Raw genomic sequence first — 27157 nt, forward strand, 5'->3', positions numbered from 1 at the left:
TGTAACATCGTTTTCGAGTGTAGCGCTCATGTGTCCTCAAGTCTTTCCTCTTGTGTAGTCCTCTTTAAATCTGCGAAGCAACCTCAACGATCGCTAAGCAAAGATTTGTAAGATGACTGCATTTTATTACGCATAGGCAAAGATGCATTCGATACATCTTTATGGTTAACATTATCGCACGTAAAAGGAGGCATGCGATATTATGTTGGTATGTGGCTTGGCGTCTACATCATTCGATTAGACACGGACCGTTTTTGCTTTGAGAAATGTGGTAAAAGGATTGCAGAAATTGCCGCCGGTCTGGGGAGAAATTCAATCAGTCTTTTGTGGAATCGTACTGATTTATTATCGTTTGTTTCATCGTTCGTACAAGAAGAGTAAACCTTTACGGTCAGCTTGCGGAACGTTAGCAGTGGGCTAAAGGGTTAGAAACCACTTCACGGGAAGCTACTCGCGGCAAACATGTGATAGAGGAAGGAAACGTTCTATAACTCTTTACATATAAAGGGCAGTTTACATATAAAGGGCAAACCATTCTTACATAAATGTATGGTAAAGGAAGTTTGGATAAGGATTCTTAGTCGATTCATGCTGGTTGATGCGGCATATCCACAGACCAAAACAGCAATTATCTGTTAGCAAATCATTCCATATGTATTTATAACTTAAAGAGATGCATTTTCCTTTTCTATTTAGGAAGAAAAGTTTAAAACTAAATGGTTTGAAACGATCTCCGAAACCGCGATCTCGTGGCGAGAAAAAGCAAGCGCTAATCCCTCTCTCGCTCGATCATACAGGCGAGATGCGAGAGTCTGCCGCTGCTCTCCGCGGCGGGCTCTCTCCGGCGTACACACGTGCACGTAGGCACACAGGCAATGTACAGCGAGATTACGCGCTCTCACGGCTTCCGATCTCTTGTGAGAAGCTCTTTCCATAGTGAAAAGTGGCTCTTTAAGGGCTTCCAAATTTGGTCACTATGGAATCGAAGAGCGTCGTTCACTTTCCTTCCTTCTCAGTATGGCAGCGAACGAGCTCACCAAAATTTTCCATAGTGAGTGATAGAAAAACTCTTCTCATGGTCATATGGGGAGTCGAAAAACTACAAAACTGCTGTGCGGCCGTGTATCAAAATTATCGATAAACTTTGAATCAAGGTCCCAATGTTTCCCTGTTTGTGTGGCAAAAAATCATTGTGACCTTGGCTCTGGATTGATAATCGAGCGTTCTTGCGTATTGCTGATAATTTTCACGGTCAATAAATGCCATACCGAAGAAGAAAAGCGTTAGCTGAGTATTTGCAATAATTGCCCTTTAATGCAAAAGATGCACACACGTCGTAATGGCCCAAGTATTGAATGAATCGGATGCGCATTGGCGACCTAAACCTAAACGACCTAAACAACAGCAACGGCGGTAGGCCGAATGTGTAAAGAGAAAAGCGGAAGCGAAAACAAAACAATCAACAATACCTACGGCGAATGCCATAACAAAGCAGACGAACGGTCGAACTGCCGTCGAAGTGTATTCCGATTTTGCATTCTCTGGCTATGCCTACGAATTCTCGGAATTCTCTGCTATATATGCTCTGCATAAATTCTCTGCTATTCTCTGCTGCGCGCAAGCTGTGAACACGGCCTAAGGAAAGCGCACACTAGGCGGCGCCACTGACTGACGACGCACAGCGCTTCATAGACATCACTGTAGCGGGGGTTATGAAGGCGTCCGTGTTACAGGGGTGGTCGTACGAAGCTGCTGGTGCTGGTGCTGGGTGCGTCCGGTGATCCAAGCAAACCGTTATTCAGAATCGAGCGCTCGTGTTGATCGGGCACGTTATTCCGCAGCGCGAAGGGTTTTTTCCGAGCGGGCGGTGATTCTCGGTACGTCGTCGCCGTGTTTCTGAGTGTAAGAAGTTAAGATAGCTTTGTGCGGTCGCTCCAGTGCCGGCCCAAGGGTGCTGGTGCGGGTGTGTGCTTGTGTGTGTGTGTGCTTTGTAAGACGGGGTGTTCCGGCGGCCAAAGAGCGGAGAAGTTCAACGACGTGCGAAACGACGACGAACCCTCCCCTGCTCCAGGGCTGACCGGTGCCGCTGGTTTGGTCTGGTCTGGTCGTCTTCCGAGAAAACCCAAAGTGTGGCGTTCTCCAGAGTGTCCCGAGCGCAAGCGGTTTCTAGCAGCAGCAAAAACAGCAGTGAACCAAAGTTGGACGAGTGAAGAGCAGAACGTTGATTCCAGGTGTGGCCGCCGCCGTTTACAGAACACATGGTGGTCGTTGATCGGGAGGTGGAGGGGAGGGAGAGTGTAGGGCCAGGTGGTGGTGCGAAAAGAATAAGAGCTCTGACACTCCAGCAAAAGACAACCGGAGAGCGAGTGAGAGAGAGAGAAAGAGAGAGAACGGAGCCGCAAGCAGCACCGCGAGACCGTTTAGCTAAAGGAGGCAAAGTGCGAAAGGGAGATAATAGTGTGCTGAGCGAGTGCTGGCGGCAGCTGGGGTGGCCATTTTGCCGTTGTTCGCACACCTAGAGGCCTAGAGAGCGAAGCACGTCTCGCTCGCTCGCTCGCTCACACCACGACCACCACCACCGCTGGAGCCCCACGAACCACAAAGGCCCGTTGTTTAGCGGCGTGCGTGCGTGAGATGTGCATGTGTATGTGTGTGTGTGCGTTTGTACGTTCTGAAGGAAGTTTGTACGTTCTGAAGGAAGCTTCTGAAGGAATTTCCTCACACACAAAGAGTGTAGAGCGGAGCCCGTGTGCCAGCCAGCCACCCAGCTAGCCAGCCTGCCAATGGAAGTGAAAGGAAAACAGAGCAATACTGCCAATCCCGCTCCCACCTCGTCACCCTTTCTAACCCTGGTTCTGTGGCGGTACTTGGCTCCCTTTACCCCACCTCCCTGGTGGCTGTGATGCTGCTGGTGGTGGTGGTGTTGACCCAAAAGTTCCGGCCCCGAGATGGCCCCATGGCGTCGTCGCCGTCGAAACATTCCATTTATATATATCAATATAAATGTACATAGAACAGTATGTGTGCGTGTGTGTGTGTGTGTGTGTCTGTCCCTTTTGTCCCTCTCTCTCTCCTCTCCCCACCCCGCTTACGCCCCTTACTTCAACTCTTTTCTGTTCCCACCTTTATCTTCCAGCAGGCAGCCAGCGCCAGCCAACCGGGCAGCAAGCTTGCAATAATAAATCCGAGAAACCAGCAGCAGCAGCCGCAGCAGCTAGAACCGAAGAAGTTTTTGCTGGCGCCCCTGTGTGCGAGCGAGCGAGCGTGCGTGCCTGTGGTTGTGTTGAGTGTTCTGCAGCTTGATCTCGCGGACCAGCAGCAGCAGAAGCAGCAGCCATCCAGTCAGCCAGTCAGCCAGCTGGCCACTGGCCCGTGCCCGTGCCCGTGCCTGTGTGTGCGTGTGCGCCAATAGTTTACTCTAGGGCCCCGTGTGTGCACCTCGCTCCAGCGTGCGTGCGTGCGCCCGGTCAAGAGAGAGAGAGCCACCAAAAAGCCACCGCGAGAAGCGCGCGCAGCCCCTTCTCCTCCAAGCCTTTTCCAAGCCAATTGTTACTGCGCCACTGCGCCGTGTTTGTTATCATCGGCTGGTTGTGTCGTGTTATCGGGGCGCCCTACACAACGCACGCCCCTGAGACACACCTGTGTGGGAGGGTGGGGGTGGTGGTTGCGGCGGCGGCGTGTGCGTGTGCGTGTTTGTTTGAGTGTGTGCAGCGAGGAGAACCAGCGTCGTCTATTGTTGTCGAGTGGTGTCGTGTGCGCGCGCGGCTCTCCCTGTGTGTGTGTGTGTGCGTGTGTACGTGTCACTGTGTGCTGGTTGTGTCTCTGTGTAAGTGTGTGTGTGTGTGTTAGTGCTCCCGTTCTGTTGATTGTGTGCGCGTGTCCAGGACCTAGGACACCCGGGAAGAAGACACAACATAGGAGCAGCAGCAGCATCCACCACCATTAACAACAACCACAACAACAGTAACAACAACAACATTCAACTCGTCTTTTATCGCCGGTGCCGTGCCGAGGCCGTGCGCCTGCCTGTCTGGACACCCCCGGCAGCAGCAGCAGCATCGGCGGGTTCCAATCAATCAATTTGCGGCCAATTGCGGCCACACCGAGGTTGCACCGTTTGCACCGAGCGCGCTCCAATCAACAGCAATCAAAGCGCGCCCGCGCATCCGCATCTCTCTGTTCCCGTGGTGAATCGTGTGATCGTGAGCAGCGGAAGCAGAAGAAGAACGCAGCGGCGCCCCAACGGCACGGTAATATGCAGCACGCCGCGGACAAACCATCGCTGCGCGATGGCTTCTCGCACGTCGGCGAGGGCTGGCTGGACGTGAGCGAAGCTCAGCTCCAGCAGCTCAAGGTACCGAGCGACATCGCCGACTCGTACGACATCGAGGAATCGTGGTTCGCCAAGTAAGTGACCCACACATACACACACACACACACAGACCTTTTCTTCTACTTTACTTTATCTTTACCTCAACTCAATCAGGGCCAGGGTTCAAGCATCAGCAGGATTTTCGGAATTTCTTTGTATTTCTCGCTCTCTCTCTCTCGTTCTCTCTCTGTCGTGTCGTGGTGGGCGGGCTAGGAGAGGGGGAGGCGCGGACTTGTGCGCGGGCAAGTTTGATTCTGCCGGAGACGACCTTGATTGCGCTCACGATCGACGCCAACGACGACGATTACGCTGACGCTTCGCCTAGTGAGCTCATGTTCGATCCGGCCGGATCTCTCTCGCTCTCCATCGGAAACGGCTAGCTGACACACACACACGCACGCACAGACTGGTACCTCTTGCACACCGATCTCGCTAGCCCGCGCGCATTTCAACCTAGTTCTTCCTAGGTAGAAGGAAGGGAAGGAAGGGTGTATTTGAGAATGTGAATTACTTTACTCTCCCTCCCCCACGGCCTTCCCTTCCCCGTTTTGATGCCCATGAAGGTGGCTGACCGGAGATCAGGGAGATATACTTGTTGATACCCTGATGCGGAGTTCCGAAGGAGGTTTTCCGTTCTGTTCTGTTCTGTTCTGTTCCGGAGGCTGCGTTCGTCCCGGCCGGGTGACTTATCGATGGCCCGGCGTGCGCGCGTCCTTGACTCCCCCCGCCACGATGCTAATAGTGCGCATCATCATCATCATCATCATTATCTCTGCTGCTCTTTGTTGTGCTGCTTGTCTATGTGTGTGTGTGTGATTGTGTGTGCTACCAATTGTTAGAGATGAGTGTTGTAAACGAAGAGAGAGAGAGAGAGAGAGAGATCCACGCGATCAATCGATCGCATCAGAGAGAAAAGAGGGGTCGGCACGTTAGTGTCCTTTGCTATCGTTTAGCTTTCTTCGCGCTTGGCTTCTCCGATCAACCCAGTCACCCCCAACTCCCCCTCAACCCTTCCCTCACTCACGGGAGCGCGCATTCAAAAGCAACAACCGGGGCAAGGTCAATGTACGCCCACACAACACAACATTGCGCTAAATGTGTGCGCGTATGTGCTGTGTACAGCGTGCGCGCGCGCGGCGCGACTGGACAAATCCAACAATACTAACGCACACACACACACACGCACGCACACACGCATTTCACGTGCGTTTGCCAGCCAAAAAGGTGCCGTTGGTTTGTGGTTGGTTTTGCGTTTTTTTTGGGAGATAAAAGAAGAAGAAGAAGAAGAAGAAGAAGAAGAAGAAGAAGAAGAAGAAGAAGAAGAAGAAGAAGGAAGAAAGAAGGAAGGCTCCCACCGTGGTAACCGTGTACTACCTACCTACCTACTACTACGCACTGTGGCGACGATCCAACTGCGACCTGTGGCCAACGGTGGTGGATAACGGACCGGCAGCTGGAACAATTGACGCCACGCCACGCCACACCAAAGGCACAATGCAATCTAAGGGGGTTTGCGGGTCGGTGGGTGGCTGGTAACCACTAGACCACTCTGGGGCTGGCTGGGTGGCGCGTGCGGCCTACACGCGTACACTTACGTACCAGAAACCCACGCTCGCGAGCGTAACGCAGGGCCGGAAGTGATCTCGCGTCGCGCCATCGCGGGGTGGTGGGGGGGGGGGGGGAAACGGAAGATGGAGGTCGCCCGAGCCCTTTGCGGTCGTTTTTTGTTTTATTTTTTGGGGCGCCTGGCGACGCTCTGTTCCGGCTAGCTAGCAAGCTATAATGCAAGCAATGCCGCTGCTACTGTTGCTGCTGTTGCTGTTGCTGTTGCTAATGCTGCTGCAGGAGGAGATGAATGAGCCAGGAAGAGGGTGACGACGACGACGATGACCCCACCGTAAATGGTTGGACACTGAATATAAGGTCCGTCCGCGGCGCGGCTCGCGATCATATGATGCTGCTTCCTGCCTGCTTGGCCTACAAAAGCACAAAGACATCAGGAGAGAGCGAGAGAGAGAGAGAGAGTGACCGAACTCTCCAGCAACCTGTCACCGTTTGTCAACCAGTGTCACAGCAAGCAAGGAAGGAAGTGTGGACGCGGACATTACAGATACGCGACGCGGCGGCCTTTTCGGCGCCGCCACCACCATTAACGGCGGCCGGACTCCTCTAGTGTGTAGCGGTTGGTGGCGCCCGGCTGCTGATGACGCCATTTTTGGGCATCATCATCACCACGACGAGCGAGCCCGGAGGAAGGTGACAGATTTTCGGAACCGAACGTGTCATTGGCGCAAATGCAAATGTCACCAAATATGAGGCGCGCACGGATGATCCTCTTAGGGGGGGGCTGTTCCTTGAAGGTCAACAGCAGAAAACTGTCTGAGGGATTTACTGTGCACACACACCCTCTCAGCACTCGCTTCCGCGGCACTCGCGGTGCTGCCTGTTTGGGGTGTGGCTTGCCTTGCTGCGTGCGCGGCGTCAGCGACGGCGACGACGACCTTGCCTCATCAATATTCATAAGGCTCCAGATTGTGCGCGCCACGCCACGCCGTGCACAAATCTAGCGACAAAACGGTGGCATCCGATTCGAATCGATCCGATCGATCAACAGTGGCGCTCACTATTTTGCCCCCGCCATCAGCACCACCAGCATGCCTTGATTAATGCCTCCTAAACCGCCTGTCCTGTCCGGTCCTGTCCCGGAAACTGCTCGATCGCTAGTGGCGGCCCGGTGCCGAGTTGCGGTGGGAGGGTATTTTATGTGGGTCGAGCTACTCCTCCTCCTACCCTGTGAGGTTCGACCTTGTGCTGGCCTGCGCCCGCCGAAGTCGGAAGTCCGCGAATAGAGACGGAGAGAGAGACCTTCGACTCCAGCCAGCCAGCCATCCGCCCGCGATATGGCCCCCCGCCGGGGGGCCAAACGATGATGGCCGCGGTCGCAGGTCGTTCAACTGGCAGGTCATCTCATCATCTCCGCGCACACCTGCAAGGCCCGGCTCTCGTGACTCGCAATATAAACATTTAATTAATCAATTAGCGGACTCGAGGTTTTTTTTTTTTGCGCTGGCGCTGCTCCTTTTTTGTTTTACGATCGCGACGCGAATCACGAGGAGGATCTCTCGAGTTCGGTTCGGTTCGGTTGATCGGTCGTTTTTTTTGACGCGTTTGCTAGCTAACCCTTCCTTCCTTGAACTCTCGCGCACGCTCTGCTCTGCTCTGCTCTAATGAGTGAATGCGAACGCGAACCCTACTAGGATATCGAGAGACCGAGCGAAGTGTTTAATGACCCGCATTGACGGAAGGTAACGTTTGCATTAAACAAAAAAAAGAGAGACAAAATTTGAATAGTTATAAGAGAAAAACATAAGACTAAGACAGAAAATTGCGATCTGTGAACGGTGCATTTGGGAAGTAATTTTATCACCTTTCACACAAAATTCTGATAGATTTTTCGACATGAAGGTCGAAAACACGTTTGGGCACACTTGTTTTTCAGGTTGTTTCTGTGCTTTTTCGATCAATTTCTTCTCCGTTTTGCGCCATACAGTTGTTTGCAATAGGTTAGCTACGATTTAGGTTCGGAATTTGGACCGAACTCTTCTAACGATCGCTTCGAGTACCGGAACCGGCCAGATTCCGCCCAGGGAACGGTATTCCTGCTTCCTGGTGCATGTATATGTCTATGTTCGTCAGGTACTTCTGCATTTTTTTTTTAGATAGAGGTTTCAAGGATTTTTTTGCAAGTAAACTGATAAAATTACCTTCCAAAGGCAGCTTGTATCGCTATCCGTGTATGTGTAAGGGGTGCAATTTTTTATGCATTTGCAGATTGTGTCACAGTTTTTGTTTTTTTTTTTGATACTGTTGTGTTGCTCCTCTATTGTCTCTTCTCTGCTGCTGCTGCTGCTGCTGCTTGGAATGGAACATCCTTGAATTGTTGGTGCGCTAAATGTAGTGATTGCAATCAGGTGTATTTATTTATTTATTTATATTTCTTCTTCCTTGTTGGAAAGCTCTCCTCTCCGCCTGCCAATCCAATCCTCTTGTCCCTTGCGCCGATAATGATGTTGATGATCGTTCGCTCGCTAATTGGCCGTCAAACCGAAATTCGAGTGCTTAAACACCGACGGTGCGACGCCATAAAACCAAGGGGGCCCTCACGGCGGCGGCTGGACGCACTATTGTTAATGAGCTACAGGAGGGGCACCCCTTTCCTTCCCTCTTCCCAAGCGCCACAAATGGAAGGTTGCAAGGACGAATGGTGTTCTCGGATTCCCGGTGCTCTTCTGTGAGAGATCCTCGTCTGAAAGCTGAAAAAAGATAGATAGGGAGGAAGAGAAAGAGAGAGAGAGAGAGAGAGAATGATGATCCTTTGCTCGTGGATCACACAGATCTGTTCCGGTTCCGGTTCCGGGTCGATGGTGTACTGATGAAGATGTGTTTGTGTGTGAGAGGCGGCAGAAGGCGGGGCTGCTCTTCTCTTTCCGTGTGTTCCGGGTGTGTACAACATGTTGCTCCGCTCTCCCTGCCCCCGCTCCTCCCTTATCTTTACTCCTTACACCGTCACCGTCAGCGGGACAACATGTGTGTGTGTGTGCGGCGTTGTACCGAGGCCGCGTCGCGTCCCTCGCCACGCTCGGATACTCCGCACGCGCTCCAGAAGACTCCGGGACCCTGGGCGTACGGCTACATATATTTGTTCCATCCTGTTCTTGCTGTTATTGTTGTTTCTGCTGCTGATGCTGCTGCTTGTTGTTGTTGTTGTTGTTGTTGCTATTGCTGTGCTATCAAACAAAACGGACATGTTGACAAAGCAACACTTCTACAGCCACACACACACACATCTTTTGACGGTTTTTTAATGGTCGTTTGGTGTTCTTTTTTTTTGGTTTTGTTTTCGAGCAGAAGGTCGTATTTACTGCCGCCGTGCTTCCCTCGAACCGAGAAAAAAAGAGAGAGAGAAAGAGAGAGAAAGAGGGAGAGAAAGAGTCTTCAAGTGATGAACCACACGCGTCGTCGCTGTCGCCGTCGTTGCCTCCGTGCAATCCGAGTGTGCTTCCAGAGTGTTCTGCGCCGCGAGGTCGAAGCAGCAGCAGCAGAGGGGTAGCCCGTACCGTGGTGCACTAGGAAGCACTGGTGAAGGGTTCCGCGCTGATCCGCGGAAGGTTATCGCTAGACACTTTGAGAGCGCTTAGACACACACACAGACACACACAGACACACGGGCACCGGAATGGTCACCAAGTGTCACGCAGATGACGGACACGACGACGACGTTTATGGCGGTGGCGATCCTTGCGCTCGCCCCTGCTGGACCACCGCCCCGGGGACCAGAGAGCCCCCCGGTAGGGGTACGTGAAACCCTCCCACACAAGCGTGTGTGTGTGTGTGTGTGTGTGTCGATGAAGGCCACCGGGCGTTAGAACCCGTGGCGAGGGCGAGGGGGATCATAAATTAGCCCCCCTGCGCTCGACTCGGACCGAAAAGTGTCCGCCAGAGAGACAGACCGCGTGCTGTAGGGCGGCCCCTCCAGGGGGGTAGAGGGGGAAGGGGCGTTAGTGGTCATGATGTGTGACAGTTCCACTTTGCTTCCGCGTATTGCCAGCCCGCACACCCACCCACAGTAAGGCGGTGGAGGGTGGTCCTCGAGTAATCGAGAAGCCGGCTGCTGTTGCTTGTGTGTGTGTGCGTGTGTGCTGCTACGAGAGTTCGCTCGCTTCCGCCGTCTGCGTCCGTCCGTCCGTCAGGCCAGGCCAGGCACACACCGCGTTTGTGTCCGCGTTCCGGTTCGTCTACCGCGTGTCGTGTTTTGTTGGCATGCTCTAGGTCTAGGTTTTCCGCCACCGCGAAGAAGGAGGAAAACCACACACACCACACACCACCAAAACACCAATGCCGCCGTCGTCGTACCTTGTTCCGTGGGGCTTCTCTTACTCTTATGTATCGGTATGTGCGCGCCAACCAGCCAGCCCGGGCAGCCCAGCGAAAGGGCACACTCGGATGACTCACCTGTTGCCTTATCGCATATGCGCGCGTGTGTGTGTGTGTGTGCGCGAGCGCGTTCACGCGTGCTTGAGAATGGAATGTAGAATTTGGCTGTTAAACCTTCCCTTCCCCCCATCGTCGGAATTTATCCCCAAGCGCTGTGCGCCTTCGTCGCCATATGGTTGCCGGTTTTTTTTGTATTGTTTTAAAGGTGGCTGGGATACGCCGCCTGCGATGATCTCTTCCACCGGGAAGAAGAAGAAGAAGACCTCGGCAGCGCTCGGAATGGATGCCGGATCGGAACGCTTTGGTCCTTTTGTTCCCCATATCATGTCTCTCCACACATGATGATGATGAGGATGATGATCGCTCTCCATAAACCATAAATTCGCTCTCCCCACACACACCCAGAGATTGCGCAAAGGTCGTTCGACCAATTCGGACGCCTTATCAAATCCTGGTTTAATCTCTACACGCGAAAGCAACGATAAGCCGCGTTTTACATACACACACACACACATGCATGTCTTTTGCCAACGGTTCCGATAGAACCTGTCGCAATCTGTCTCGATGGTTTTAACCACAGAAAAAAAACCAGCATCCAATGCTGCTGTTATCCGTGCGATCTTCTCGCGATGGCGCAATTCAATTAGCATTCCATTTGTGTCACACACACACACACACATACGCGCGCACGCACGCACTACTGGATTAGTGCTTCTCGGGTTCTTCGGGGGCATTATTGCGGTTCCAGGGAATCCAGCACCAGCACCAGCAGCAGCAGCTCATCGTAGCAGACCGATAAGACAGTTTGTCATGCAACAGCCTTGCTACCTCGCTGCACCCCCTCCCTCTACCCTGTGTGCGTATGCTTGCAAAGAAAAACACACCGATAAAGAGTGTACTTTATGAGCGGAGGGTAAAATGAACGAGGTGGCTGCCTGTCTGCTTGTCTTATCTCGCCATTCTAATCGCCCTCAACGTCTCCATCCGCTGCGACTTCATGTGCCCCTCCTTCCCCCCTCCCCTCCCCCTCAACCCTTTCATCTCACGCCGCCGCCTCTTCGCGCCAGGAAAAAATAAAAAGGCAGTAAAAAATAAAAATAAAAAGCAGTAAAAAATAAAAATGGAAACCAAGCAAAAATCAATTAAAACGCATTAGGAGCGAATGCGTGGTGTGGTGGTGGTGCTGCTGCTGCCGGTACTGGTCGTACTGGAAACCCGGACCCTGGAAATAATATGGTTAGATATATATATATTCCAGTATCTCATCTTATTTTATTCCAGCAACCCGAGCGCTCTGGTTGCGTTAATCCGATAATCATCCACCTGCCTGGCCTCTTCTTCTCCCCCCCGCCCCGGTAATCGATTTCTCCCCTGCATCCGGACTGCAATCCACCACACCAGACCACGGCGCCATATTTTTGCACCTTTATAGGTCCAGTAGCTCAGCTACTTACGGTAAAAGGCGCCAACCAACGGGGTCCAGGGGGTCCAGGGGGTAGGGGGGGCGGGGGCTCGTAAATTGCGTGCGAACGATTTAATTATTAATTTGTTTCTGTGCGCCACCGCCACCGCCATCGCGTGGTGTGTCTGGTATGTCTCTTTGGGCTCCCTCTCTCCCTCCCTCCCCCTCTGGTATTGACACACAGCCAGCGTCCGTCCCATGTAATGTGTTTCCCCTCGGCCCCCCCTGGGGTCCCCATGGGCCACATTTATTGCTGTCATAATTTTCATATTTATGGATGCCACTTGCTGGATGCACTCAGCGTCTCGACCGCGTGTGTGTGTGTGTGTGTGCGGTATGTCGATCTACAATAAAAAAGGGGATAAATTAAGACACTTTACGACGCTTTCTGGTGACACAATATACACACACACGCACACACACACACATGCATACGCATTGGATGCCCGTAAACCAACCTTTCAGCCTCTGCGGTTAGCACGATCCAGCATAGAAAGAAAGAAGGAAAAAAGCAACAACTCACAATAGGGTTCTTGACAAAAATCATTGACAAAAATGTCTCAAAAGAATTAACCCACTCCCCCTTTCCATTCATGTCCCTTCCTAAATAAATTCTGCACCACAGAGCGGGTTTGGGGTCCTAACGTCTATTGCTGCTGGTTTCGTATGCGCCAGTCGCTTATTCGCACGTTACACTGTCTTCTTTTTCTCTCTCTCTAGCTTTCTTTTCTCTCTCTTTCTCTTTGTCTCTTCTCTGTTTATCTCATTCCTGTGGATCCTTTTTTTGTGGATCAACTCAGGTGTGACAGTGTGTTCTCCTTGCTGTGTGTATGTGTGTGTGGGTGTGACAGTGCTCCTCTCGAAGCCGTCGAACGGGTGGGTTCGTTATGATTCTGGCACCTCTTTTGTTGGGGTGTCGTTCAACTTAACTAAGCGTTTCGTTCCTTAAACCCACCACATAGCAGCGTAACCCCCTACTATACTTCCGCACATCATTGTTAGAACACACATACCCACACACACAAGCGCGCGCGCGTGTTCCAAATTCCACAAAACGCCTTCAACGGTCGTCGTCGTCGTCACCATCTTCGGTAACGGTTCGGTTCACGTTGTGAAAATGGTTTGCATATTTTTTGGTGGCGTGGGGGAGAAACAGAACAGAGAGAGAGAGAGAGGAGCAGTACATCAATGTGCTGCTGATGTTCAGTTTTGTGATCAGCCTGTGTGTACTGTGAGATGTGCCCCAGTCCACAAACCCAAGTGATCGATCGTAAAAACCACCCCAGTTTACGCCCTGGCCCGGCCTGGGGGGAGGAAGGGGTGCCGTTGAAGAGATGAAGTATGATTTCCGGGGGGCGCTCGCCGCATAAAATGCCGGGCGGACGAGGGCAATGGCTATGCTATGCGCTGTGTCATCAAAATTAGGGAGAGGAACGCGCGAAGACGCGACTTTTACGACTTTTCTTAACGACGACGGCGACGCGCAACAGACTTCTCATCGTCGTCGTGTGTGGTTTCCTCTTCCAAATATTTGCATCAACACACACACGAACGCACACACGCAGACAGCAAAACTGCTGGGTTCAGCAAAACTCCTTTCCGGGGGGCAGGAGCAGGCAGACCTCGCCGCTGGCTGTGGTCGGCCCAGGAAACCGGGCTTCACCGGGAGGAAAATGGCAAACAGAGGAAGCTGTATGCAGGAAGATCCGTTTTGGTATTTATTACTCGTTCTTGAATCGGCCGCGAAGTGAATGCTTCACAGCTTCAACAACAACAAACCCTCCCTTCTGTTTGCTTTCCAGTTTAGGTAACTCCTAAGTCAGATGCTTGCTAAGTAAGAAGCTTCTTTATTTTATTTTCCTTAAAGAAAGAGAGGATAGTATTTTCCGTGCTCGAAAGAATTTCATGGGCAATACATTTGCAGCGTAATAGTTTTTTTTCTTAATCAAATAAGTAATATTGTATTTGCCCCGAGCTCTCGAGGATTAGGAACGAGGATCACTTGTTGTCGGTAACGGGTTTTTTTTTTTGGCATCTCCCTGTCCATGGCCCAGTTTCCAGGGCCAGGGGTCAGTTTTCGGGTAGTGCATCGACATCGTTCCCATTTCCCTTCCAAAAGGTTAACAAAACAACGGTTGTGCGTACTTTTGTATTGCAAATCCCCAATACAGTGACGGAAACACGGTGTTGTGGGTTTGTTTCCCCCGCAACGTATCTTCTAACCGTTTGATTTACCTCTTCTTCTGTGTATGTGTCTGTGTTTCTTTTTTTTTTTCAAGGGAATTACTTTACACTACTAGAAGGCTATAGAGAGTCGGCAAAGACGCATAGAAGAATGTGGCCCGCTGCCGGAAGGAAATCCACGCCACCACTCGGCCGTATCGCTCTCCTCCTCGCCCTCCCACGGACGCAGGAGATCAAGAGCTGATCGGCGCAGCAAAGAGAAGAAAAGCCACGCCGCCGCCGTCGGTGTTGCGCTTCAACCGCTTGCTGGCCGGGAAGAAGGGGAACATTCATTTATTGCCCTGCTTGCTTTCATTTGCCGAGAATGCTACCATCAGCACCCTTGTTTCCAAGTAGCAGCAGCAGCAGCAGCGGCGGCAGCAGCAGTCGTGCAGCTCGTGGATAGTTTCGCTAAATTTAGTGTGAAATTACTCACCATGCTCGGTGTGCAGAGGGGGGATTGCTTAGAACAACAGCAACAGAAGGCGGAGGAATGCAATGTGCGCTCTTGGCAGAAGGAGGGATTCTCGATCGTTCCCGCGCGTGCATTCCACTGCACACCAAAAAAAAAAAGCACGCGTACGCACCCCTTTCGTCTTATAATACCCCCTTTCGCTATCATTTCGTCGCATCTGTAGCACTCGCACTCGCAAAGAAGCTAGCTACATCAGCAGCAGCAGCAGCAGCAGTCCCGGATTTGTGCGAGATACAGCTCGCCCACGGTATCGAATCGACTTCCGGATTTGGATTCGGATGCGCTCTCATGCCCGGAGGGGGAAAATCGGACACAAATCGCGGAATGCGCCATGACAGTGGTGGTGTTGTTGTTAGTAGTAGTAGTTCTGGGATCTCTGGGAAGGATCGTGATTTTGTCGCCCATTTCATCAGCACTGCCCGGATGCCCGGAATCTAACTGTTAATCGCGCGCAGAAGCAGAAGAAGAAGAAGAAGAAGAAGAAGAAGAAGAAGAAGAAGAAGAAGAAGAAAAAGAAGGCGAAGAAGAAGCTGACTTGTTAACGATCGCCGTCGTCGTCGTCGTCGTCGTCGTCGAGGTTAACGATCGACAAATGTCTTAACCAGGCGTGAAATTGACGGCACAAGAACGCCGCGCCGCATGTGCGTGTGTGTGTGTAGCTGTTTGTGTGGCCGAAGAGCGGGAACGCAACAAGGGGCCTTGGCGTGGCGGAGGTGGTGGTTCCAGCACCGCAAGAAGAGAACCCGCCGCGTTCATTCTTTTTTAGTTGCCGGCCCCCCAGGGCCGAGAGCCCCCTCTATCCCCCTCGTGCCTCCTCCTCGTTGTCGAAAAGAGCAAAAAAAAACAATGTGGAGGGCAGTGTTCATACCTTGGCGGCGCAGGTGCAAGAACATCACGACCGAAGTGTCACGTACGGCCCGAGGGGGTTTTTTTTTTAGAGGAAAGCTCCAAGAATATACTCCCCCCATCCCCCACCCCGCATGGTGGCAACAGTAGCAGCTGCGGCTGCACCCGAGGCGAGGCGATGCTGGCGGCGATGTTTGTTGTTTGTTATGCGGGACCGCCACCATGATATACCACGATTGTTGTCCTCCAGGCGGCGGTTGGGCGCCGCCCGGTACTGTGATAAGGTCTCAGCTCCTTCTCCTCCCAAAACGGGGCGCCTCTATTCTACTCCTTTTTTTTTACTTCCATACTCCATCTCCGATGCACGTTGCACGCGAGGCTCTACTACTACTACTACTACTACTACTACTACTCCACATCCTACAACTGAGACTATCGGCTCCAAAAAGGTGTCCATGGTTATGGCAAACGTTTCGCGAAGCTTTTTTTTCTTGTCAAATGATGGTTGGGGTAACACATTAAAAAAAACGGCTCTCGTTTGGAGTTTTGGAGCTAGTAAAGCGCGCAAGGTACCAGCAAGTGAAATGTGTGTCCCCTGTCTTCTCTCCACATGAACGTGCCTACCCGATAAAGGCCCCCCCTAACCGTCCGGTTTTGCAACACCAGAGATGGTTTTGTTGGTGGCGAAAATTGGGTTTCTGTTCTGTTAAAAAACCAACAAACCGCTTTTGCGCGTTGCACCATTATTTGATTCGCGTAATTCTCTCTGGGCACATGAATGAATCACGGCTTATCATCGATTGGCGCGTCTAGATTAACCTGTTGGTCATGGATTTGGTAAGAGACGATAAGAGAGAGAGAGAGAGAGAGAGAGAGTGTATTGGTATGGTACTGCCCATGTACTTGGCATGGCATTGCGCGCACCCCTCTTGGTGTATGCAGCAGCCACCAGCAGCAGCAGTCGTTAGCGTGTGTGACGTGGCGCCTGGCGCTTGGGAACCAGAACCCTCCAACAACCCCACCCCCACCCTCTCTTGAGGCGTCTGAGGAGTGAATGGCGAGAAGTACATTCCGCTTCGGGTGCCCGCACAAGACGTAAGACAACCCCCACCCCTCCTCTGGAGGACCATTTTCCAGCGGGCTCCGGGCGCCCCAAAAACCACCCCCTTCATTGTCCATTCGGGCCGGGCCGGGCAGGGAATTCGTTGCGTCTCCCTGTTTTCTCTCTCTCTCTCTCTCTGTCAGCTGTTGATTGGGGGATATGATATTGGTTGCGAATTTTTGGTTGCAGGGTTGTTGCGATGTTACGACGCGACGCGCTTGTACCAACGCGTCTATACATGTCCACTCTTTCCTCTAGTGCCTCCCCCGCTCATTTTCCTCCCTTTTTTCCGTCATCGACGTCACGGCCTTTGGCGTGCGCACTTTCCTGCGTCTCCCATTTTCCCACACACACACACACGCACATACACAGAGAAAGAGAGAGAGAGAGAGAGACCCCGGGAATGCGTTAATGTTGTTGCGACAAAGAGTGCAGCAGTAGCAGCACCGTAGTGGTGGTGGTAGTAACCCCCCACCTCCTCTCCTCTAGTACCCAATGGTAGCCGAGCCAAAGGGTGTATCGTATTGTTGTGTGGATCTCTCGGTGGAACAATGCACCGCTGTGATGCCTTAACTTAACAAATCACCACCACCCCTCGCACAGCAACCGCCCCCACCCCACTTCGTCGCTACTCGTTTGTGTGTGTGTGTGTGTGTATCGAGGGAATAAGGATGGGAAGAGGGGACGCATTGTTTTCCGACTGTTTTACAAACGGAGGAGGAAGGGTTGATGCGCTACGCTGCGGGTGGAACGAATTCTTCCCGCCATTCCCGCCGGGGAAGCCCAGCCCAGCCCAGCCTCCTCTCCGGCTGCCCATTCTTTTCACCTCTTACGTCATCGGGCATCCGGCGGCTTGTGCCCGGACTCTCAACACTTGCGGCGGCAGACACTGACTGCAGCTAGCAGCAGTTCAATGATGCTACAGTACCATTGCTGTACGACGCTCCGATACGAGAGAGAAAGAGAGAGAGAGAGAGACTGTTCCCTCCCCCTCCCTCCTCCCCATTGGCGATCATTTTATCCAACTCGACTGCTTTGCTTGTGCTTCTTGTGTAACAATCTTGAACGATGAGCAGTGTTCGTGGTGGTTGGTGGATTGTTGGTGGTGCTCCCGTTATCTTGTGTCCGTCACTTTCGTTCGTAAACAAACTCGCTGGCTGGCTGGCTAGCTGGCTGGCTGGCTGGCTGGCTGGTGTGCAGAAAGAACTTTCCAAGCAGAGCTGTATGGTCCATCGTTTGCTATTTTGTTTTTTTGTTTTTTTGTTTTTTTTTTTTACTTTTCGGGTTATTTGCTGCACCCCACGAAACGAAAATGTTCTGACACACGTGCGCGCGTGCTGCGCCTTATTTGGGACACACACACACACACACACACACACACGCAAGATTAAAGAAAAAGGTCGCACTCGCAGCGCGCCAGCACGCACGCACGAAGCCTTTATCACAGTAGTGGTGGTGCAGAGGTGTGTCCATTGACGAGAGAATGACCCCCCGGGTGAAGAGCTACTGGGACCCCCGTGACCCCTACAGAGATCTTCTTCTTCTTCTTCTTCTGCTTCCTTCCTTGATATGGTAGTGGTGGACACGAGACCCGAGAGGAAACGGGCATGGTAAAGCCGGAAGTTAGTGGAATGAAGGTTGGCTCTCTCTCGCTCTCTTGTTCTCTCTCTCTCTCTTCCTCTCTCTCTCTCTCTCTCTCTCTCTCTCTCTCTCTCTCTATCTCTCCCTTGTCTCTCATTTTCTGGGGCGGAAGCTTCACGCACCGGAAAAAGGGGAAAGGCTGGTGAACTCCCTCCGGTTTAAAATCGGGATTAAGGGAGCAAGGGACGACGGCAGCGAGTTGGAGCGAGTGGCGAGAAAGATGAAGAAGAAAGAAACACACACACGCACACACGGGCGCGCAAGATGGCCTCAGCTTTATTATCGCCGACGACGACGACGCTGCTGCTGCTGTTGCCCCCCAAAAATCCGACTTCCGGCGACTTCCGGTGATCGTTTTGGTCATTCGCGCTCCGTTCTGCGCGTGCGCGTGTGGCTGTGTACGTGTGTGTATGTGGGGAGAGAGAGAGAGATGCACATGTGTTGCCTTGCCACCGGCCCATTTCGTCATGCCCCAGGGCCTCTTAAGCGGTTTAGCGGCCGTGAAACGATTTTAAAGGCAGGGGTGCGAGGGGGTAAGCGATGATCCGGAGTCCGTCTCCGAGACCGACCAACCACCGCCGTCGTCGATCACGTTCGAACCATTGTTCTGCTTGCGGCGCGCATCGCATTCGCTCTCTCGTCTGGACATCCGGCGGAAATGTGGCACCAAACAACACAGATATGGTGGTGGTGGTGGTGATGACGGTGGTGTCAGTGCTTCTGCTGCCTCACGAGACCCAATCAGGGGTTCCGGTGCGTCTGCGGCCGCGATTTCGAGCGTTCGTCTTATCGAACTCTCGAGGCTCATTGCTTATCGCGCTAACCCCTCTCTCTCTCTCACACACACACACACACACGCTCTATCGGGCTGGACAACCTGAAGCTGATTCATCTGCGCTCCACGGTGCCCAAGCTTTAACCGTCAAGGTCGTAAGACGACCTCCAGGTGAAAGAAGAAGGGTAGAGGAGGAGGAGGTGCAGGAGGTGGGAAAGGGGTTTTGCAAAACCCAAAACCCCTCCTTTATCTCTGACCTCACGCGTCATCGCGTGTGCTTGCGCGAAAAATTCAATTCCGAACCCCAAAGCCTCTCAAAAAAAAAAAAGGGAAAAACAACCCCCAACCCCCTTTTTTGCTGCTTTATCTCGAGCAATGCGGATTTCGAGATTGACCGCAGTCAGGGCGGGGTGGGGGCGGGAGGAAGGATGGGAATTATTGGAATTGCGACGAATCTTTGGCGTGTTCTAACCGCCAAAAATGCCAGACGAGAGATCGCGAACGCGAAGTGCTCCAAGAGGTCAAGGGCTCCAGGTATGCAAGAGAGTGATCCAGCGAGCGCTGCGAGCCATGTTACCTTTTCCTACCCTTACAGGAGGGCATCACACACACACACACACGCGCGCGCGCTATGTGGATCGTATAATTTCACCATTAATCCAGGTTTCGGTTTTTCCATTCCATTGTCACCGATCTCCGAACAACGCTCGGCGCGTGTCGCGTGTGTGTGTGTGTGTGTGTGTCGCGCTAGATGGGCGCGTGGGCCGTGGGCCGTAAGTGGCCACCGCTTTCCTCCACTCCACTCCACCTCATCAATCCTCTGTGTGTACAGCAAGATACTTCCGCGTCGTCGTCGTCGTCGATTCGGCCAGTGACATTGGCACACACCGTGGATCCGAGGCAACCAACCCATGTACGGTCATGTCAGTCCGCAGCAGCAGCAGCAGCAGTCCGCACATCTACCAGATCGATAGCGAACGCGGTACGCGCGAATCCATTGCTCAGTTCCGGTCCGGTGATCGCTGCCAGAGTGCGATGAGGATTCTGGCGGTCCGCTGGCTTGACGTGTGAAGCGCGTGCTGCGCCTTATTTGGGATCCTCATCTCACTAATGTCGTGTGCGCGCTAGTGTGTCGACCAATTAGTGCGCTCTTGACGCGAGAACCAAGCCCCAAAGGGGGGCTTTTAGAGGCTCCACCGAGACACCGCTACAGGTTGTTCCATTGGAGCGAGAAAAAAAACCTTTCTATTGAAGTTCAAAGTTCCTACCTTTGAACACACATTTATCGCTCGCTATCTTTTGCTACGATAAAATATGATACGGGCAGCTGGAATTCAATTTTCATTAAAAAAAAAAAACAAAAAACAAACACACCAACTGTTCGAGGCCCAACATTTTACGGGGTGGGTGTACGGTTAGGAATTAGCAATTACCTTCCGCATACCTAGATGGCTTAGATTCTTAGGACAATCCCTGGGACAAGATGTTAGGGCTTCTCGAACGTCACCTTAAACAAAAATCTCGAATCTTTTACTGTTTTATTTACACACTTGAAACTTGACCTCACCTCTTTTAACCAAATTTTACTGGCTAGACACTTTCTATGCATCCCATACACCGGTAGCATAATGAGTGTCGCGCGAATCCATCATCGATCCCCGGTCGAAACAAAAAGAAAAACCCTGCAACACGAAGAAATATTTTGCCTTGTTTTTTTCTTTTTTGTTTCGTTTATTACACCGAGGGTGTTACACGTAGTGTCGCCGAAATTAGACGTGCATCGCGGGGTAAGAGTGGCAGGCGTGCAGTGGTGTGCAGTGGTGTGCAGTGCGGTGCGGATCTGCCCGCCTCCGTACCGGGCCGTGAATCACCAATGCGATTTGTCGAGAGGGGTGGGAGAGGGGGTAGGGGGGGGGGGTTTCTCTCCTCCCGGCCATACGTCGACACCCCATGTGTCTGTCAGTTTCCTCATAAATTGCTTCATTTGCCAAAAACACTTTCATACACACACACACACACACACACACACACACACGAGCACACACATTTCACTGCCACATCTCGCCACTGTTAACATTGCAATTTGGCGCTACGCTTGACCGCTACGCTAGGAGAGGAGTTTGTGGTGGCAGTGGAGAGGGTGGGAGGGTGGGGAGGGGGGGGGTCGGTCCGTTGGAAGTTATTCAAAAATTCGCCAAATTTTTTTCTCTGTCTCTCTCTGTCTAAAAAAACGGTTAACATTTTGCCTTTTCTCTCTCAAAACACACAGGCACACAGCTTCCCCATCCCGCGCTGTTTTGAGGTCCCCCCCTCCCCCCTCTACCCATCTCCCACCCTTCTCTTACTTCCATGTGGCACCAGCAACACGCCATTGCCATTGCCCATTGCCTAGCATTGGAATGCTGTTGCCGCCGCCGCCGACTGTCGCCGCAAGAATGATTTACGGAGTAGGCGCACCGAGGGGGAGGGATGGGCGTGTGTGCGGTTACCTGGCGCCATCGCAACGCATCGCACGAGCGCGGATCGCGCCCTTTTCGGTGGTCCACCGTGCGTCTTTCATGCGATTCGAAGCCGAAGTTCTGCCATAGTGTTTGCTCGAAAGCAGCTGATAGTGTCGCGACTCCAGGCGACGCGTCGCCCGTTTTTTGTCCTTGTCCACCACTGAGGAGAGAGAGGATCACGGATCCTTTAATTGTATAGCACGTACACACACACACACACATGAACGGACTGGCGCGCTAATCTGATTAAGCGAAGTGTTTTTTGGGAGTTTGGAAGGTTGGGAGATGGCAGATTGTTTGCTCTTTTCTCTCTCTCTCTCTCTCGCTCACGCTCGACACTAGCGAAGATGTAGATAGAGAAGTAGAGGGTGGAAACGGGGGAGAAGGGAGGGGGGAGGTGTTCGTTTATGGAGATCTGCTTTATTGGGTCGCTGGCCATCATCTCCCAACCGATTATCGAGCAAACTTTGAAGAAAGAGAGAGAGAGAGAGAGAGAGAGAGAGAGAGAGAGAGAGAGAGAGAGAGAGAGAGGGGGAGGGAGGGGATACCATCGCACAATTGCCTGGTGGTGGATGCTGATTGCCTCCTCTTCTCCTTCACTCAGCAGAGCTCCGCTCGTGGTTGTCGTGGTGGTAGATCGTGGATCAATATTGATTTTCTCGTGGGGGATTGGCAAGGAAAAGGGAACTTTGGGGTGGGGGAGAGGGTCTCTTTTGATGCCGTCGACCGATCGTCGTTCGTCGTCGTCGTCGTCGTCGTCGCTCTCCTGCGCGCGACCTTCAGGGCGCCTCTGGTTGGAGCTGATCCGATCCGAAAGCCGCTTTTGGTCCGCCGCTACTGCTGGTGCGCTGTGTGTGGGCGGTTTAGGTGTGCCGACTGACCGATCGCGGCACCAACACTGCGGAAGAAGGCAGCTAAGCGAAGCTGGTGTGACGCGCACGCGTCTGGTTGTGTGCGTTGACTTTGCGTCGGCTCTGGCTGTAGCGCAAAGGCGCCACCACCAAAGCTCTATTCGCTGCTCTATTCGACTCCCACGATCAAGCGGGGAGGGACTAGGCCAGGGTAGAAGGGGTGAGGAGATAGGTCCATTATTGCAATAGTTACCCGGTTCCTGGCGCTGGCCTCTCTCTCTTGCGCTCTCTCTCTCTCTCTCTCTCTCTCTCTCTCTCTCTCTCTCTCTCTCTCTCTCGCTGTTACACTCTAGGTTCGCTCGTAACTCGTTCGGCGACAAAATGTCAAACTGAACATCAATCAGTTTCGATCGCACGATCCCGAGCAGTCTTATGGAGAGAGAGAGAGAGAGATAGAGTGGGGGAGAGGAGGAGGGGGGTTGGTGGCTCAGAAGGAGAAGAGAACAAGCTAACTAAGGGGTCTTTTTCGCGTGTAGGTTGTAGGAACTTGACATTCTCTCTCTCTCTCTCTCTCTTTCTCTTTGTCGCTCCCTCCTATCTCTCCAGCCCCCCCGAGCGAGTGTCGCTTTCTTTGTGAATCGCTCCTTTAACTTCTGTTCTGTGGCCGAGGGGTTTATGACGTCAATGATTGACGGGCACACGGGAATGTGGGCTGCTGGTGAACTTCTAACCTAATCTGCTCCTGCCTCTGCTCTGCTCTCCCGTTTCCACCTTTCCAGGGGCAAGTATGGGATCCTGCGACGGGCGGTCTGCAAGAAGTCGGGCGTAAAGTACGCAGCCAAGTTCCTGCGGCGGCGCCGGCGCGGTCAGTGTTGCCAGAAGGAGATCAACCACGAGATTGCGGTGCTGATGCTGTGCTCGAACTCACAGCACATCGTGCGCCTGCACGCCGTCCACGATACGCGCCTCGAGACGGCCCTCATCCTCGAGCTGTAAGTACTCACCCCCCCCCCCCCCCCACACTGGGTTGGTCGCGTCACATTGACGATCGATTTTTGAATCGTCGCTTCGCCCTTTTTTTCACTTCACACAGCGCCAACGGAGGCGAGCTGCAGACGTTGATCGACGAGAAGGGTATGCTGTCGGAGGCGAAAACCCGGATCTGCATGCGTGACATCCTGCGGGCGGTGCAGCATATGCACCGGCAATCGGTTGCCCACCTCGACCTGAAGCCCCAAAACATTCTGCTCACTGGTGACAACGTCGAAGGTATGGTATTTTCCGGATCCGATCCGTGTCCGAGACAGCAGCTCTGAACCTTCAGTAATTTCTCTCTCTCTCTTTCTCTCTCTATTATAGATGGGCTAAAGCTGTGCGATTTTGGCATCGCACGCCTGATGGACGACACGCACACGATCCACGACATCATCGGCACGCCAGACTACGTGGCACCGGAGGTGCTGCACTACGAGCCGCTGACGCTGCAGACGGATATCTGGTCGATCGGCGTGCTGGCGTACGTCCTGCTGACCGGCTACACCCCGTTCGGGGGCGAAACAAAGCAGGAAACCTTCCTGAACATCACCAAGTGTTCGCTCACCTTCCCCGAGGACATGTTCGAGGGCGTCTCGAGCGAGGCGATTGACTTTATCAGGCGTGCGCTACGTATCAGGCCAAGGTAGGTCGCAGGACGCTGATTTGGACGGTAGTTTTTTGCCGTTTCTTGCCAAACCGCTCACCTCCCCCCGTTTCCCTTCCCAATTCTACAGAGAGCGCATGACAGTGGATGAGTGTCTCGCACATCCGTGGATGGTGGAGAGTCCCGCGCCGATCACGCAGCAGCCGGAAGCTGTGACACCCGAGGACGTTCCGCTCACCTCCGAGGCTACTACTACGGGGTCGGCGACCATTGAAGCCGACGATAAGCAGCAGCAGCAGCAGCAGCAGGACGAGAAGCATCTAAGTTCCCACGACGAGATGAATGGATGCAGTACCGACGACAGGCACACCGAAGAACTGTTGCTTGTCGTAGCACGACAGGAAGCCAATGAGGACAACAAGGAGAACTTGGCGCACAACGTTTCTAACAGTACCACGTGTGTTGGAGCGGCCGCTGGCCAAGCCGGCGTCATAGCGAGCCAATCGATCAATGGCAATGGCGCGAACCCGGCCATCGTGTCGCGAGCTTTGTTCCCGGACGCACCCACAACGCCGAAGGTGAGCCGCAAGGCATCACCGACTGACGAGCAGCAGCAGCAGCAGCAGCAGCAGCACACGTATCACAACGGGCACGCGACGCATCATCAAAGCATTAACAGGTCAAGCTTCGCTTACACGAACGGTAGTTGCAACAACTGCTCTATCGCTTTAGGAGTAGCAAAAGGAGGAGGAGGAGGAGATAGCGGAGGATGCGAAATTGTACCGGTGATGGGCAGGACGTCCGGAGGTTTGGCGGGAACACTATCAGCGCCGCTCAACGTTCGCCCATCGCACCCTGCCACTGCCTCCACCACCGTCACTACTACCACTACTGCCAGTGTGAAAGTTTTTGTGCAAAAGTTTCAATCGCTCCAGCAGCAGCATCCCGCCGACGAAGTGATGGTAGCAGGACAGGGAGGGGATTGTCCTTCCGCTGGCAGTGCTGCCACTGTGCCAAGTGCCGTGTGTATCGCTACGACGAATGCTGCTACCACGGCCACCGTGCTCGTCGCCGCACCCTCCGCAGCAGCATCGCTCTCGACAGCGACTGACGTCGACGTCGAGGATCAGCTGGTCGACGGTAATGGTGGTGCTGATGATGGTAGTAAAGGGTGCTGCGGCACTGATGGGGCGTTGTGCGGGCACGATTGTTCCGATAGCAGTGCCCATCACCCACATCAACAGCACAACCATCATCTGCACCATCCACACCACAACCACCATCATCCCCACCATCACCATCGTCACCGTCACCATCACCACCATCAGCCGCTGCAGTCGCGCGATCCTGATACGATCATCTGCTGAGAAGGGAATGAATGTATGGATGGATGGTTGGAAGGGTTTCTTCTTCTTCTTCTCGACTCCATCGCCTGTGTTGCCATTAACGTTGCCAACCAGCGACATTGTAAGCACACGGCATGACCGCCCGTGGCTAAAGTGTGAGGTTTATTGAAGGAGTACTTAAAATGCTGCCGCTGTAGTAGAGATTAGCAATGGCACAAGAGATCGATCATAGTAGTTGAACAAGCAAAACAAAAAACAAAAGCAGCAGCAGCACCCACGGAGGTGCTCAAGAGATGATGTTGTGGTAAGCTGCCTGAACATTAAAGAAGCTGAACTGCAAATGAAATTGCAGTCACGTGTATCTTCTGGGCGTGCGCGCGTGCGCCTCAGGCGTTACACATTAATAGAGCCCCAATCACAAACTGATTTGCCAGGTTCATTTCAACTTACAACCTACTATCATTATTCTTACTATGATTATAATTATTATTATTCTTCATATTCTTATTATTACTGTAGTTATGAGCATGGCATTCTTTATTTCATTTCCTCGTTTTTTTTCTCTTAAACAATTCCCGTTTGAAAAGAATAGTTGAGGAACAAACACTGTGTGTGTGTGTGTGCGAATGGTCGCGCTGAAACGCCAATCATAGTTAACGTGTAGGGCCAATGCACCGTGCACCTGGTCCAGTAGGCGGTAATTGTTAAGTACGCTCCCTCCCTACGACGAATTGATGCGATGTATCGCGGTAGAAATTAGAGAGCACAGACGCCAAATCGTTCGGGACGATACATTGAATTGAAGCTCACGCAAGACCAGCGATGGTCAGATCCCGGTGTCATGGAGACATCTAGAACGAAGTAGTAGGAACGAAAGGGCAATCGCGCGCCAATACGATGCAACCAATATTGCAGACGGCCGATTTCTCATAGTAGCGGAGCTGCTGTTCCGGTGGTTAGAAGTAAATACAAGGAACATACAAAAGACAAAACCAACATCCACATACGGAACACTTAGTGCCTGCAAAACGGGGAGTGGGGGCATGGAATGTCAACGGGTGGTCTGAGCTGTGCGAAGTCCTCCCTGCATCAGCCTCTGGAGCTGTGAGCTCTAGTATGTTACAAAAATAGAGAGAGAGAGAGAGCGAAAGAGATAACAAGAGTGAAACGAAAGAGAGTGAGTGAGAGAGAGAGAGGGAGAGAGAGAGAGAGAGAGAGAGGGAGGGAGAGAGAGAGACACGAAGAAGAATGCAGCGTCCGATCGAGCAGCGCTCAGCATACATGCCAAATCATACATCATGTCTCTCTCTCTCTCTCTTTCTCTCTCTCTTTCTCTCTCTCTGTGTTTTTTTCTCTCGCTCTCTTCTCGAGGAGCGGGAGGATGTGGGAGTTAGGAAGAACAGATTTGTGGTGCGGTACCGGTGCCGTTAGAAGGTCCAGGGCCTTAGCGCTACATCGGGAGGGAGTAACGGATCCCATCCGGTCTCGCGCTCCTCCCGCCTCCCCGGAGGAAAAGCGTCTGTACATAAATGTTCAAAGACAACACCTTACCTTTCCTTCCTTCCTTCCTTTCTTCCTTCCTTCTTTTCTCCATTCCTACCCAATACACTAACTAGCTAGTTAAGCTGTTTCAGATTTAACATACATTAGGCCTTATTTAATGCTGTTACGCGAGTTGTTAGCGAGAGAACGAAAGTGAGCAATAAAGATAGGATGCGAGTAGGCGGTATAAAAGCAGCCCAGGCCACGACGAGACGCGAGTCGCCGCCAGCCTAGGGGCTATGCTGTAGTATCGGATTCTTGCGCCTTGCAACGATGAAAAGAAGCCTAATAAAATATGAATGCCGGGCGGACAGCGGGTGTTATCGACATCCCTTCCACTCCCGTATGCACACGTACTCACCACCGTCTGTGTGTTTTTGTTTTTGAT

The 27157-nt window shown here is 52.6% G+C and overlaps 1 protein-coding gene across 1 annotated transcript; it reads left to right on the forward strand.

Moving 5' to 3' along the window:
* The first annotated feature begins 1780 nt into the window (after positions 1-1780).
* On the forward strand, positions 1781-27152 carry LOC125960232 (death-associated protein kinase related-like). Its single transcript, XM_049673290.1, has 6 exons — positions 1781-1902; positions 3137-4407; positions 23022-23234; positions 23336-23511; positions 23602-23920; positions 24012-27152. Exons 2-6 carry the CDS (start codon positions 4256-4258, stop codon positions 25246-25248), a joined length of 2097 nt encoding a protein of 698 aa, XP_049529247.1. The 5' UTR covers positions 1781-1902; positions 3137-4255; the 3' UTR covers positions 25249-27152.
* The last annotated feature ends 5 nt before the right edge of the window (positions 27153-27157 follow it).

The sequence above is a fragment of the Anopheles darlingi genome, chromosome X (assembly GCF_943734745.1).
Source record: "Anopheles darlingi chromosome X, idAnoDarlMG_H_01, whole genome shotgun sequence".
NCBI lineage: Eukaryota > Metazoa > Arthropoda > Insecta > Diptera > Culicidae > Anopheles > Anopheles darlingi.